The 16,005-nt window shown below is 40.2% G+C and overlaps 2 protein-coding genes across 4 annotated transcripts in view; both read right to left on the bottom strand.

The window, feature by feature from the left end:
- The window catches only part of THSD4 (thrombospondin type 1 domain containing 4), a 698,655-nt gene that overhangs the window by 308,449 nt on the left and 374,201 nt on the right, over window positions 1-16,005 (bottom strand). The gene's annotated exons all lie outside the window — the stretch shown is intronic.
- Window positions 7,938-8,565, bottom strand: ATP5PO (ATP synthase peripheral stalk subunit OSCP). Its single transcript, XM_090029196.1, is given in 4 exon segments — window positions 7,938-8,026; window positions 8,029-8,156; window positions 8,158-8,314; window positions 8,317-8,565. Coding segments are annotated over 4 exon segments (582 nt in total). The 5' UTR covers window positions 8,543-8,565; the 3' UTR covers window positions 7,938-7,955.

The following is a 16,005-nucleotide window of genomic DNA, read 5'->3' as shown; positions in this document are numbered from 1 at the left end:
CACAAGGAACTAAGCTAGAGTTCGTCCTTACTTGAAAAATCTATGCCTGTCCCATTCCCAAAAAAGTAAACTCCCTTTAACAAAACCAAATGAAATATAAATTACACAAAGAATGCAGGGTTATTTCCTGTACAAATGATGACTTCTACTAGTCAAACATTTTAAAGATAAATATGTGTTGCACAGTAAGCATTAAAATACACTTAACTTCTTCATGACAGATCAAAGCTGATGTATCCAACACCACACATAAGCAAATGTACTTTAAAAACAAATGGGAAAGTGGACCTAAGGATGATATTACTATGTAATATCTGTCATTTTTAAGTAAATAAAAAAAAATGTGGGCTCCAATGAAAAACAAGCAGCAAGTAGAATACACCAAATTAAAGAGCACTCTAGTTATTGTGTCAGAAAAATGGGAACTGAAAGACATGAGTTTGCTAAGGGAGTATGATTATGGGAAACGTTGATTTTTTTCCTTTTATTTTCAGGCTTATATGGATTGTCCTCAGGAGTCTTCATAATGTTGTTATCCTCTGCAAGTCTAGCAAGATCTTCTCAACCAGCTAACCAGAATAATGCTGGAGGGACACCTTCATACTTAGTCTGGGGAAAATCTAACCAGAATTTGCAGGTGGGGGAAGGGAGGAGAGAAGGATTATGGAAGCTTACAGAAGTTACATTTTTCATGCAGTGAGTCCCCTGAAAGTGCTCTAGAAGTTAATTTTGGGCTATTCTGCCTGCATCTGATGTGGCACCCCTCCAGCCCTGCCCCTAGAGCTGTGACAGGGAGGAGATAGAGTCTTCTCCCTTCACAGTGGGGGAAGAAGTGGAGGGTGGTGGAATGGAACCCCCCATGCTGCATGCGCCCCACCAGCAATGCCTGCTGGGGTCTTTGGGGGATCCCAGGCCAGGTTCATGAGGCAGGGCAGACTCCCAGCTCAAGACACTCATACAAGTAGGAGAAGAGAGCTTCCCCTACTTTGTGGGCCTGGCCAGGCTCCCCACAAGATTCATCACTTCTCTCTTCCCCACTCCCCCACCCCATGCAACCTAGCTATTTTATGCCAGAGTAATTTATTGCTATTAAATGCACATTTAGATACTGACCCCGGGTATAAATGGCTCCTGGTCAGCCCAGCCACTGGGGGCCAGACTCCTGCCTGCTACTTAGCCACAGAGCTCTGCACCCTCATGCCCCAGCCATCCCCTCTGCAACCCAATACCACCACCCAAAGCCCAGGGCAGACCCCCCATATCCCCTGCCAGCCTGGGCCTGCTCCACCCCAGCTCAAATTGCTGCTATCCTGGGAGCACATGTAGACACTGCACTTGGGAATAGTTTACTCCAGCTCAGACAGGAGTTTATTGCTTTGCATTAATTACATGTGTAGATGCACCCTTTCTGTGATTAACTGTACTGGTGAAAATCTTACATCAGAAGACAGTGTAGATTTTCATCTGATAGATTAACTAAATAAAAAAATGTATATCATAACTTTATAAGCAGCTGATGAAGTAAGCCATCTGCTTACTAAATGCTTATACAGCTCTGATTTAATTAGTCTATGGGTGCCTCTACATGTGCATTTAAGCATAGCTAAATTTAATGTGCATTACGCTAATGCACATTAAGTGATTTTTGGCAGGTGTCTACACATGCAGAGATTTGGGACTAAAGTTAGTCCAAAGTCCCTACAGGCTTGCCATGTGCCGCTGTGACCACCAGATGGAGCTCCAGCCTCCAGCCACATGGCTGCCAGCACCTGGCAGCTATGTTGAAGTGAGAGCCAGCTGCCAGCACCTGGCAGCTATCTGGGAAACCCTGATCCCTGGCCAGGCCCTTCCCTGCACAGGAGCCACATGCCCAGCACAGGATCAGGCACACAACAGCTCCCTCCTTGTCCACCCTGCTTCCCTGCACCAGGGCTACTTCAGTCTCTGCCCCTAACATTGTCCCTGCCCCTGATACCCAGTGCCTTGCTGCTCTAGCCTGATCTAAGCCAGTGATGACCAGTGCCCTGTGCTCCTGCTGGTCATGTTGCTGGCCAGCACCCCCCACTCAACAAATGGAACCCCCTCCCCACTCAAAAAAGCATCACCCTCCCCACCCACCAACAATTAAAAAACATTTAAAAATGGGAAACTGTATACAAGGGGAAGATTATTTACAATATTTTGGGCCTTTAAGCCCAGAGGGGGGACTATGGGGGAAAACCTAGGGGGCAGGGCCCCAGGGCAGGTGCCCAGCACCCCAACCCCTGGATGTTCCCTGGGGCTGAGCTGAGGCCAGCCTCCTAGTAGAAGGGCAGACCCAACACTAAAGTTAGTGCTAGGTCAAGTCTACATGTGCATTAATGCACATTAATTAATCACACCTAAATTTGATACCTGCATTTGCAGGTATCAAATTTAGGCACGGTTAAGCCTAAGTTAAAGTTAATGCACATTAAGGGTGTGCACATGTAATGTGTATGCCTGTAATGTGCATTAACTTAAGATCATGCACATTAACGTGTCTTGTGTACACATGCCCTATAAGATACAAATCTACCTGGCCTTCTGCCTGACTTCAGAGTAACATAGCTAACTACCTCTCTCTCTGCTAATGAAAATCTTAAAGTAACCATGATAGCACCTTTTATTGTAGCACATTGTATTCATCTGGCATGTAGCTATAAAACATGGAAAACTATGGTCAAATCTGTTTGGGAGAAATAGGTATAATCTTGCTAGAAAGCATTATAACATACTGAGCTAACAACAACTGAGAAGAATAAAATAAAGTGAAGAGAACCACAGGACTCTGATACGTTATATTAAATCAGCTTCAAATAAAAGAGATAAGCTTGGGAAAAGAAGGTGAATACACACTACATACACTTGTTAAGAATAATTTAACCAGAATTATAGAAGAAGCCTGGTAACAAATCCATGAAATGTACAGCTGTGTTTGGTCAGTAAGATTTCATTCTCTTGAAGATCTAGACTACCTCTCTGATTACATGGGGGCACTGAACTAAATTTGACTTCAGGTATAAAAACAGAATCACAAAAGTTTGGTATTTATGACCAATCCCATTTACAGTACGGTTGATGGGAGAAATGCCAGGTTTCTATCCTGCAATGTAACTGGAATCAAGGAAAAATGGTATTGTAACCATGTTGCTAAAGAACACAAATATGTTTGGAAGAATACTTAGGACTTAACTGCAATATTGATGAAGCATACTAAATTAAACTCTGTTCAGGATGTACAAAGGAAAACCCACATTATTTCACCCTGAAACCGAACAGCAAAAAAATAGAAAAAGAAAAGAATTCCAGAGCCATTCACCACACAACACAGAAACTGAAAGTGAGCAGTCAGAGAGAACTAATCCTGTAGTGATGTTATTGATATTTTGGGCAGACATCACATTCTGCCTTTCCCAGCTATTTACAAAAATTCATAATCACGGAAGTAGCTATGCATGTCCACTTTAATCTTCCCAATTCACCACCTTCAGTAAAACTCTCAAAGGCCAATCTAAACACTATCGTACTTTCCAATTCCAAGTATACTGCAAATTAAAAGAATTAAGAGGCCTAGGTCACAAGCCTGTCTTGTTAGTGAGCTAAGGACTCATTTGACAGCAGTTCGAGTCCATGCCAGTGTGAGGAAATACAAAGCATCAACAACTCAGTTACTTTGTTACTGCAAATTAGGTGCAAATTGGAAGTTTGGTTTCGGTGCAAGAATAAGGCATTTATTTTTCCCCAGAAGTGTAGGCTATGGACTGATCCTGTTTTAATTAGGGACAGTGTGTACCCCTTTACTTGTAACTAACCTGGGAAATACCTGTTTGCCTAGCATGTAATTAATGAACAATTTATCTTTTTAAACTACTTTAAAAACAGAACCACAATAAATCAGCACCAAACAGTATCAGAATGCGTGAAATCTTCCAGCTGCCTGCAATGTAGATGGTGGTCCGACGAGCTGAAACACTTAGTGGGCACACTTAGGAGCACTACATCACTCCCCTATATGTCTTGTAGGCCTTCAGAGATGGGATACAGACTCTGTGCAGCAGTGTGGCTGCATCCTGTCTTTGGCTGTGCCTCACGTGCTCAGTGAATTCTCGCAGGCACTGCAGCCCAGGTCCTGCTGGGAGCTCCACCTGTGCTGTGAGCTCTATGAGCTCATCACTAGTCAGAGAGGCCATGGCCATGGCTGCTTTCTAGCAGCTCTTTTCTCTTCTCCTTCCTTCCCCTCAACACCCCCACCTCCCACCCCAAATTCAATAGCATGGGGAAGGGGGACAGGAGTGGTCAGTAACACTCAGCCCCCTCTTTCACTCAGCTCTGTCACTGTTCGCTGCTCCTCCCATCTCCTCCTTTTTCTGCTGCTGAATTCAGAGAGAGGGAGAAGGGAAGGAGGAAGGGGACGACGACCAGCAGGCTTTGGAGGTGCTTGAAACTAGGGACAGGCAGACCACATGCTGTTGAGCTCAGAATTCACAACACAGCTCCAGCAGTAGGTGGTGAGAGCTCACTGGCATCCAGGATCACAGCAGTGGGTGTCAGCCACATCCCCTTCAGCTGTATGGCACATGAGCAACGAGCTCTCTTCACTGTGCCTGCATCCCACCCCCAAAGGGGATTGGTTGCACCCCCACTGCTGCAATCTTGGTTCCTCCCATGGGGGCATAGGTTTCATTACAGAAGACAAAACACCTGTGTATGGCTGTCCTATAACTATTTGCCTGGCTGGTGTATGTAATCCAGAAATTCAGAGATAACCTAGAAGTTCACCTTTGTGTCTTGTACAGTAGCAATATGCATTTTGAAAACCTGGATTCCTAAAAATTACTTAATTAAAATACATTCTGCATTCATGTGTCTTTTAGATGTTCATTTCTACAGGTTTACATACATTAACAGAAGGATAAGATATTAAAAAAAGCCCAACTTACTAATTGTACAGGTCAGAAACTGGTCAACTGTGAATCCATGACAGGACCAATTTAATTTAGTTTAAAATTCATATTAATGAAAATGAAGAATCATGAATGGTTTAGCACTCCTCCTCATACTGGGTACACCTATACATGCTATTAATACAAATGAATAAACTCTAGCTCAATTCACGCTGAAGTTTATTGCTCCCAGGCAGTCCGTTTATACATGAACCCAGGACCGCAGCATGTTGAGCCAGGTCAGAGAAGCTCTGGCTGGCAGAGGGCTGCTCTGACTCAGCTCAAAGTGCTGCAGAGGGGCAGGCTGGGGCACAAGAGTGCTCCAGTGTGGGGTAGCTGGCAGGCAGCCCCCACATTTCCCACTTGTGAAAATGACTGAAGATGAACATGCATATGGTGGCAGCTGCTGTGCAAATACCCATTAGTGTAATTGAGTAGCATAACTTTAGGTTAAGGGGAAGAGTGCAAAAATAGCTGCCACCACAACTCACCATAACACCACCACTGGTGGTGCAGCAGCCAGCTCTGCCCCTTTTGCCAGCACTGCCCAGGGTATAGAGCTGCCATGTTATGTCTCTGCAAATACTTACATTGTTAGCTGCAGAACCCCAGTGAACACTTAAGTGAAGAATCAAAAGTTAAAATAGAAAAGTATTAAACAAATGAGATTCATCAAGAAATAGGCCCTTCAAATCTTAAGCTGCCCTTCTTTTTTAAATGAATACTATGCTAAAATACATTTTCTATGTACTTTTCCCCTCCAATTTTGAATACCAACCATTCACCTCCTATCACTTTCCAGTTCCCCAATGTGAAGTTCCATCACCTTTCATCGTTCTCCTCAACACTATTATTTTTGTTGTCAGTCAAAATCCTGCCATTACTTTCTTCAGGAAAGCCTCAAAATTTGACCCTGATTGACAGTTTGCCTACCAAAGAATTAATGATTTCTTTCTCATCATTTTTCATCTTGTTTACTTCAATAGATTAAAGACAACAGTTACCATACCAAGATCTGATGCAACAAGAAAAGTCTCTTTCATGTGTAAACCAGAATTTGAAAACAGTCTAAATATTGGGGGCATGTTCTTACAAATAAATATTGGCTTTAAACCTAAAACCAGAAGCTTTACTTACAGTACAACATGAAGGGCACATAATGCTTATTTTTCTCTCATATTCATATGTCTTGTGGTATTGTCATGTTAGAAGCAGCAGGGTATGTTTGAAATGATTCCAAGACACATGTTATACTATCATTTTTAATGGTTATTATGACCTTAAGGTCCTAAAAAAACAGTATGTGGTCTGAGAGTAGATCTGACCTCAAAACACACTAGATATAATATTTATACCAACTGGCATCCAGCAGTTATTTTGAAAAATGGCCACTCAACAAAATTTAAAAATTAAATGTTGCACAGTAGTGTCATTCATCAAAATAAATTATGTAAAGTGCACAGTACAGTGTTCAAAATACCTAAAGGGACATAAAATTTGCCTCCAGATTTCTGTCAAACACCACTATCACGGTCAATTGTAAGACCAGTGACTGATCATCACTCAACTTCCAGTAATCCTTCTATCCTACTAAATCCCTCAACACTTTATACCATCTCTTATGAAACCATGTAGGAGTCTCATGGCACATTACCTTAATCATGAAGAACATGGTATATAATTTCTTTCAAGCCTAACCTTTATGTGACTCCTTGCTGAGACTGCTTGGCAAGCAGTGGGGATATTACAAAAGAAAACATACAGGGCCTCAGCTCAGCCCCACTAATGCTCCTTTGTGCCGCTTATGCAGTATAAAGCAGCCTTAAAGCCACCTTAACTACAAGAAGCATTTCTCATCATCGGCACAGGGTTGTCAGGGTAAATGTGACAATATGGAGAAGCCAAGAACAGAACAGTGTCCTCATCTGCTCTTTTACTGGAAGTGTGTATTAACAAAAAGGCTTATGATGCAAGGAACAGTGTAATGCACATTTAATATTGTTTATTCTCAGTTTCAGACATAAACCTGTTTTCTCTTATGACAAACCGATCTATTTGGTGTCAAAACTAACAATAAGGATGGCCAAAATCATCAGGTTCACTTAACCTATAATCCTTCCAAAAATTATGACGATATCTTTATATATTAAAAAAACCCTGTTTATATAAAGCAGCACAGGAAAATGTTTCTAGATAAAGAATTTTATTTCTTTAAATAAACAGTGGCATAAGAAGGAAAGTAGGGACTGTCAGATATGTGGTTTGAAAAGTAACATTCAAAAAACCTCCCCCCAGTGGATGTCTTCACAAAGTAGTTACTTTATGAACAGTCTAGGACATTATTTTCATTGGAAGAATATTCAGGTTTTTAATACAGTAAAGAGTCATCACATCATGCTTAATTTTGGTTAACATTCCTCTTACCTACTGAGAACTAACAGAAGGAAAATTTTGATTGGTTGTAGCATGACAGATTTGATGTAAAACATAAAGAACTTCATCAGCTCTAAAACAATGTGTCAGAAGCAAAATATCCCCTCATTAGAAATAGCAGTTGATAGACTGAGCCTGGATTTTTCAAGATGATCTCTAAAGTACATAAGTGATATAGAAAAGAATAAACAACAGCCACAGACACTATGCAAGGATCATTACTGATAGCTGATCACTTTGAGAAAGTTGTCTTATGAGTAGCTTCTTTCTTACTGACTAATTTCTGATTCCAGTATGACCACAAGGAACATTTCTGATTGGCTAAGGTCAGAAACAAACTTATAATTATACAGTATGCTTCAGCAGTCTTTATGCGAGTCAGAGAGACATTGTTTCCGTCTTCCCATAACATGAACAGTACGAACATGAACATGTACAAGCATGCAAGATTTACAATGGACAAGGACAAATATTTTTTTCAAGGACAAATATTTTTATTGTTTCCATATGGTATTGATAGGTCTCACTGTGGGGAAAAAAAAACAGTAGGATAATGTGTTAAACAGCTTCTTTCATGATTTTGGTCAGTTTCTGAATCTTGGATTTCATGGATATGTCAACATATTTCTAATGCTGACAATCATTCCACCCAAGACTGATGAATCAGTCTTAGTCTCCAGTTTGAGGATTTCTCCTTTAGCCAGAAAGCGGTTCCAAGTAGTTTTCAGCTCAGTAAGACTGGCTTCATCCAGGTGCTGAGCAGAGCACTTCTCCACGGTATGCACTCATGATCTTTCCAAAAGCAGAAATCACATCAGGAGTCTGGCACAAGCAACCATTTTCAGCAAGCAAATTGACCAAGATGACAGTGATGGGGGACAATCCTTCTTCTACATCATTTAAAAGTTTCACTCTATGCGAGGATTCAGGACAACACCGGCCAATTTGGGATCCCTCATCACTGTTGTTACTTGACGCAGTTCCTTTTCTGTTTGCTCCTGTTTCTTCTGCTTAGAAGCAGCAAAGTAGAAAGCACTAGCATAGCGACCTTCCACTCCATACAGCTTGATAAGCTGGGCACCGGAGCAGACGATGCCAGTGCTGAAGGAGCAGACTTTGTGGGAGAACCCAGAGGCGGCCTCCATCTTCTCCTGCTACTGCTGGAGGTCAAAGTGTCAGATTTACAATGAATTTTTGAGCTGCTAAACTTGTATTTGTATCTTTGTGGATCTCTTTATTTACAGCCTCAAAACATGTGACTGGATCTGTATGTTTAATACCATACATCCACTGAATGGGAAAATGTGTGTGCTTAGTTTGTGTAGGCACTCTAGCATCATGAAATTCCCTACCTCTTTAAGAATAATGAATAAAACAAAGTAACCTACACAATGAAGCAAGTGAAAATCAATACAATTCAAAGAATATAAAGCATCACCATTGTAGAGTAAAAGCTGCTACTGTTTTTTCTCCAATAAAAAATTGCTATTGGTTTTTTAAATCATATGTTTCTCAACAGACTCTTTAGATGTGTTTATACTTCTTTCCATATGCGTTATGTAGTATGGCATTTTGAGTTTTAAAAGAAACCCTCATTTCTATAGTCCATATTTGGGCAAATGAAATAACAGATCTGAATTCTTGAAAATGATCTTGCATTCCCTTTCTTCAATAGAGCAGAAGCTGACCATTGAAGCACAAGTTTTCCCGTTATATTTGCAAGTCTAATTAAGGCTTTTAACAAATACTTAGGAAATTTGTGACAAAATACTTCTACATTAAATTTCTAACTGGGAGTGATTCCACTTCATGTTAAGTAGTAATGTCAAGGGTCCTGTTTTAACTCCACTTGAGGCATATCAACCATTCTTTGGCAGAATGTTTATAACATTTAATGGGTGAATATGCTACATAGTACTTTGTTTTTAATTTGATTGAAATGTGGTACATACTAACATCAGGCCCATGGGAGAGTTGGAGAAAAAGGCAAATTCAAATATGGTCATGAAGAATCCCTTTCCTCATACAAGGAAAAAACCTTAACAGGCTTTGGACTAAGCCTACAACAGTTTCCCACAATATGCAAAATGATTTGAACATGATTTTCATGACATGGTTTTCATGATATTGTCCAAGTTGTAACATGAAGGCACTAGTGCATAAGGTGAAAGGCAGGGATCTGCAACTTCCTGAAGGGTCTCTCAGAGGACTGAGCCCTGGTCCTCATTTGCTGAAGCTGCTCCCAAACCTGCTTGCTCAACAGAAATTGTCATTATGCAGCACCTCTCAAGATCTATACCTTGTGCAATGACAGACCGAATTGTTTACACTGGAGACAGGCCTGTTAGCTTGCAGTTATGTTTTGTGACTAAATTTTTAGTTACCAAACCACATTTTTTATTTATTTCCAAACTTAATAAGAACTTCTTAAAAGTGCTGCTCCTTAAGAAAGAGGTGAGCTGGAGCCATACTAGGGCTGGGATGAGTTATTTACTCCTCAGTCTTATGAATACAGAGGAGTGTTAGCTAGGACCTAAGAAGAGAATTTCAACCAGATGGACTCCTTTGAGCTACTGTTGAGATCAGAGTAAGCCCATTAGCCACCATTTTGAAGGAGGGCACTACGTAAGCCAGCCAAAGGCCCCTCTCAAGGACTGCTACACTACTTGTTCCACCAGCTGTTTCCTACTTTTCTTTTTTGAAAGAGCTCAGGTAAGCATTATGGCTGTATCCCCATGAGCTGGGGCATGTGATTGCCTTTGGGAAAAAGCTACAGCACTAATTCGTGCCACTGCTTTTTGCCCCAGCACATGCCCCTGTACATAGGGTTAGCGTGGGGGAAAATGCTCCAGATGGGGTAGAGGAGGCTGGGGCCAGCTGCTGCGCTGGCCCCAGCAGCCTTACCTGGGATCCTGGGGCCTCCTGGGGCAGCAGAGGTGGTGATCCAGCAGCAGGGAGACTGGCCGGCAGCCAGAGCATGGCTCTGGCTGTCCAGGCTCCCAGTCTGCTGGTGCACACTGCTGCCCTGTGCACTGTGCTGGGCTTTTTTGTGGTGTTTTTTTGATGCTGGGATTTCTTGGTGTCAAAAAAGCCACCGCACTGCCAATCTGCAGTTTGGTGAATGGGTACACATGTGCCATGTATGCTTTGTGGCACCCAAGGTGCACATGCACGCTTATCTGCATGCTTGGCACCTTATGGGTCTTTTTTATTTTTCTCTTTTGAGGCTGACAAGAAAGGTTTTGTTAGAAATAGGTATAGTGTGAATCATCCAGTAAACTATGGGAAAAGGTAAATACCAGTATGTGCACTATGAAGAGACTTGGTAGATCAGGAGAGAGACTGGATTAGGAAAGGAACTTCAGACCTCAGTAGAATTAATCACCTCCTGGACATTATGTATTTTATGGCAGGTACTAGAGCAGTATAATTAAACAGAGAGACAGTCAAGAGAATGAAACAGCTAGTTGATGCAGCACTTTGTCATAAGTAAATCAGAGACTTGAAGATAGGCACCATATATTCAGCTCCACAATCTCACAGGTAGTAAGCACTGTGGGTCTAATAAAAGACATCCAAGAGAAAGCCTAATTTTCTAATTTTCTAGCCAGCAACAAACATAATATCCTTCCTGAGTAAGAGAGCTAGAAGCAGGTGGTATAACAACAGAACAAATTAGCTTTATTGGCCTGGCGAGTTTATGATTAGCATGGGAGGTCTGAAGCCTGCTGCTCACTAAAAAAATAACATTTCACTTTGATGCACATCTATCAGCACATTCAGCTAGCACTATATTAAAATGTTTTTCTTTTTTAAATGTGGGTTTCAGCTGCTGTGTCTGGCCACCATCTGATTCATAAGTGAAGATACTTAGGCTGTGTGCTAAGACTCAACACTGTACTGTATATACAAGAAATATCAGAAAACATCAAACGTTCCCTGGGTACTTGGTCACTTAAAAAAACTTCAAACTAATAGAAAATATTTGTACTTAAAAACACTGCTATTACATTTAAGACTTTAGAATCAAAAAGTTCTAGTTCTGTTTATATTATTAAATATACACAGCAGTTGCAATTGCTTCATTCAATTCTTTTGTGCACATTGACAGCTACTGCAAATATCAAGTATGTTAGGAAGAGCAGCTCATGAATTTAAGAACAAGTGATATGTATGCCATTGAAAATCCAAATTAACTTCCATAATCTGTCTAATGTCACTCAAAGAAGAGATACCTACTAGCTGTGCAAGGCAGAACGTTAATAGAGGTCTGAAGAATACTCATTTCACCTCTTCTGCACAAAAGAAAGTCAGCTTGATACATAAAGGAAAAGACAGATTCACCATATTTAAGGGAAAATAAAGAAAAGATCTAATTTGCCCTAAGTCTGCCACCACTCAAGCCTTATACTCTATAAGCTAGGAAGAAACGATTGGCCAGTTGCTCAAACTATTGCTCAAATTATCATGTATACATAATGCTCTTTATACCTGATAAATGTCAGATTAAAGGCCAGAAGTAAAATATAACATTAACTAAATCACAATTTATTCTAAATTGAGCCATATGGTTTTTTCCCTAAATACTTAAAAATATATATAAAGAACACATAGGTAAAATATGTGATTGCCTGTAAAATATAAAGTATGCCAAAGTGTGCTTGAATGTATAAATGGAAGCAGCCTGCATAAACTAATGAATACTTGTGATGCATTTTTGATTGGTTGTATATATTTTAAATCCTATGAAAAATGTATTTACTTTGTATATGGTCAACAGATGCAGCATCTTAAATAGCAAAAAGGAGAGTTAGCCAATGAAAAGGAAAAGAAGCTGGTCTTGTATTTAAGCTTAGGACTGAAGAAATAAGTATTTAAATACTGTACTTAGTTTGGCAGACTAACTAGACATGGAGTACACAGGCTGCATGTTTAGACTGAGATGTGGATCTGAATTAGGTTTAAGGTCAAGATTAGGGCTTGAGGCTAGAGTTTAGACCTAGATCAAATGAAAAAATGGGCAGCTCTGTTCAACTTTAGCCACATCTGGAACTGGAAATTCTGACCTAGAAATAAAACCAGATCTGAAACTGTGAATACAACTGCCACTTCCAAGATTTGAATGAATGGTTTCAGATTTGAGTTTCCATTTAAACCAAACTGAATGCAGACAGGAGAAAAATAACTGAGTAAAATCTCCTGGAGGCCTCACATGTAGATTTCCCATGTACAAGCAGAACTTCCTCTCCTCTAGCATAACTGGTCTCTTTGCAGTAGATGTGGGTTAAACCAGTGGTGCTCAACTTTTTGGTCTGACAAGCCAGATGAGTACATGGGCCTGGACTACCAAACAGATCAGACTCTGTGCACCAGGACTGGGCCCACATGCCTAGATTGAGCCCCATGTGGCCTCAGCTAACCCTTGTGAACTGTGATCAGGCCCTACACTACCTCTACCCAACCCCACATCAGGATTGGGGTTCTGGGATCCCATGCCACCTCTGTCTGGCCCTGTATGCAAGGATTGGGCCCTGTGCCACATATACTCAGCACCATGTGCGAGGATCAGGCTATGCTCCAACACCACCCTGTGCACCTGATTGGGCATGCAGGACCATGGCCTTTAAGGTTCCTCCATAGGTGTGTAGAGAGCCTTGCAGGCTGGATGACAGCACCAGGAGCCAGATCTGGCCCAAGGACCAAAGGCTGAACACCCCTGGGTAACACAGTTCTATACACATGCTCTTCACTTGTGTTTATGTGCGCCTGTCTCCTCAAAGCTGTGCAAATGAAAATGAAAAAAGTTGTGCCCTATTCATTAGGTTAGCGCACTTTGCTATTTACTTTCCTGGATATGATTCTGAACCTATAAGCTAAGTACACACAGTCCTTCCACTTTCCCTGAACACATTCACCTTTGAGTCCCACAGGAAAATCAGGAAAGGTTCCAAGCAGAGAATGCACTCAGAGCTTACACACTCTATCTGAGAAAGTGTAACATTTTGCAGGAACTGCAATGTAGATGCAATTCACTGTATAGTCATGTGTTTGATGGAGTATATAAAGACAAAGAGCCACAGGTTATATGGAATGAATGGGTCATCTTTATGCTGCTCACTACAGAGCACACAGATCTTGCATTAGAACCCAAACAGGACATTGGCCTTCTTGGTAACTCAAATAATCAATGCCATGTAATTTTACAACTACTGTTCCTCCTTCATCTTAAATAGTTCTAGGTCTCCTTCAGAATCTCCTCTGTCCAATGTCCCTGGGAGTCTCTCAAAGGCAAGGTGGAGGTAATAAGCTACACCTGTTACAATTGTCTTGCCTACACTAGAAAACTAAAATCCTTTTCATTAATTACATTTGAAGGATTGGATTCTGAGTGGTTTGTTAGGACTGAAGGCCTCGATCATTTTGAACAAACTTGCTTCACTAGGGAGGCAGACAGAAGAGACACACAAAGGAAAAGAGCTGTGACCCAGCATGACCAGGATGTATTCTTTCCTCCCAGAACTATTTGACATGTCTGAAGTCAAACCTGAGGATCTGAGTTCAGCCTCCTTGGTCATCTGTGGACTCACCAATGACTTCCCTATTTACTGGAAGACCGTCATCCTTATATTGAGAAATTACCAACTATGACTACAATGAACGGTTTTTGCTGTTTTAAGAATTTTAAAATGTTGTTCTTTCCAACTCCCATCTGTATCCTCAAAAAAACAAGGAAACTTTCATGAATGTTGGTTGCCAAATTTTTTTAATAGTCTATAGAGTTGTGGAGTTGCATAATCAGAAAAAAAATCTAAAACTCCTGAGTGTTGTGCCTCTCATGCAAATTACAAACAACACTTTATGGTTTCTATAAATCTTTTGCCTGCTTTGATTTGTAGCTCAGTCTTTAGCATGGTCACTTTTATACATCTGAATGAGGAATTGCTAAAAACAGATGCTTAACTGGAAAATTATAAATTCCTAAATCAATAATAAAATTAATGCACAACATTAAAATGATTACTACGTTGAAAATCAGTTTCTGTTTGAATTACTTGCCAAGACCATGGATAATGATTCTCTGTTCTTCCCAAAAGAACTGATGATATTCTAAAATGGGAATGTATGGTTTACATGGTATAATAAAGGAGAAAGTTGTGGTCTGAGTTTGTTATCATCAACTGTTGCAAGAGAAACCCAGACATCTGAATTCAGGTACAAAGCTTTTTAGACTGGTTTTAAGCTTTGAATACAAGCCAAGGAAAGCCAAAAAGCGTGGAGTTAAGATTGACATTTTGATAATATGCCAGATGATCCCATTTCCACTAAAATCGATTAAAAATTTGCCATTGACTTTATTTAGAACAGGAGATTATGAGTTGAATTCAATCATTATACATTTTTTTCTTGACAACAGAGTGGATGTTGATAATCAACACGTCAGTTCTTTCTTTTAGGCATCTAAGTATTAAACATGTAAGTAATTAAAAGGACAAATAGTTTAAACCACATCTGGGCCTCAGTCCTCTCCCTCTGTTCAAGCGAAGTAAGGGAATATTCCCATTGAAGGTGATGGGATTACTCAATATTAACTTTAAGTCCAAGCACTTTTTTAGTTTTAGGCAGGAGGTCTCAGCCCTGCTCCCTTTGATTTTGCTATGCAGGAAAGAGTTTTCCTGTTTAGGGGCTTGGAATACCCTGGAAAGCTCAATACTAGCCTAATTAAGTGATAGCAAAATTATTCAAATTAGTGAAATAACCCAAAGGAAAGAATTTGGGGATTCATTTTGTGTGTGCCAAACATTCTGACCACTATATGGGTTTTCAAACATACATGTAAATGTGCTAATAGCCATAATTGTTTCTCTCCCAAATTTGCTTTTTTTTACCAAGTTTTCATGCACTTGATTTTTGAGGCATGAGCCATTGCTAATAAAATACAGTCTTTTACCAGTCAGATTTTAGCTTCTGGCCATGTAGTTTTACAGTGTTAGTTGTGATCTAACTAAATTGCCAATGCCACAGAATCAGAGGTAGCCATGAAACACAGATGGAGGAAAGAAACATATAATAGTAAGTACTAATATAAATCTATTCAGGCCTCACATTTTAAGTCATTACTAGTATATAAGAACAGCTGAGGTGCAAAAATGTAAAATATTTTTAAATATTTTTAATGGAACTCTTAAACAGTTGGAAAGTTATTATGAGTCTGAACTGACCATGAGCTAATCAAAATTTAGATTTTTAATTAGGTGTGATCTAATCAACTTTCACTGCTCTAAGAAGCAAGACAAATATTTTTCTCCGTCAAAGCAAGGTAGATGAAGATAGTTTATGCATTATTCCCACAAGTTTCCTACTAAGAGGACAATCTAACATGATCACGTACATTTTAAAACAAATAAAACTATCCTGCATAATATTCTATATTTAACCAGCATTCACTCATTAAAATATGACTGTGTGTTCATACATTGCCCTCTCCTTCTGATACAACATAACCCGAGACAGGAAAGCTTTGAGACAGTAGAGGTCTGGGGTATTCTAGAACGAATCATTGTTGATGTTGGTTTTTGTAAAAGCTTGCTTTAGCAAGTTTGGAAATATA

Source organism: Crocodylus siamensis, chromosome 15 (genome assembly GCF_052110815.1).
Source record: "Crocodylus siamensis isolate JL-2025a chromosome 15, ASM5211081v1, whole genome shotgun sequence".
NCBI classification, from domain to species: Eukaryota; Metazoa; Chordata; order Crocodylia; family Crocodylidae; genus Crocodylus; species Crocodylus siamensis.
This window is presented reverse-complemented; position numbering and strand designations above follow the sequence as displayed.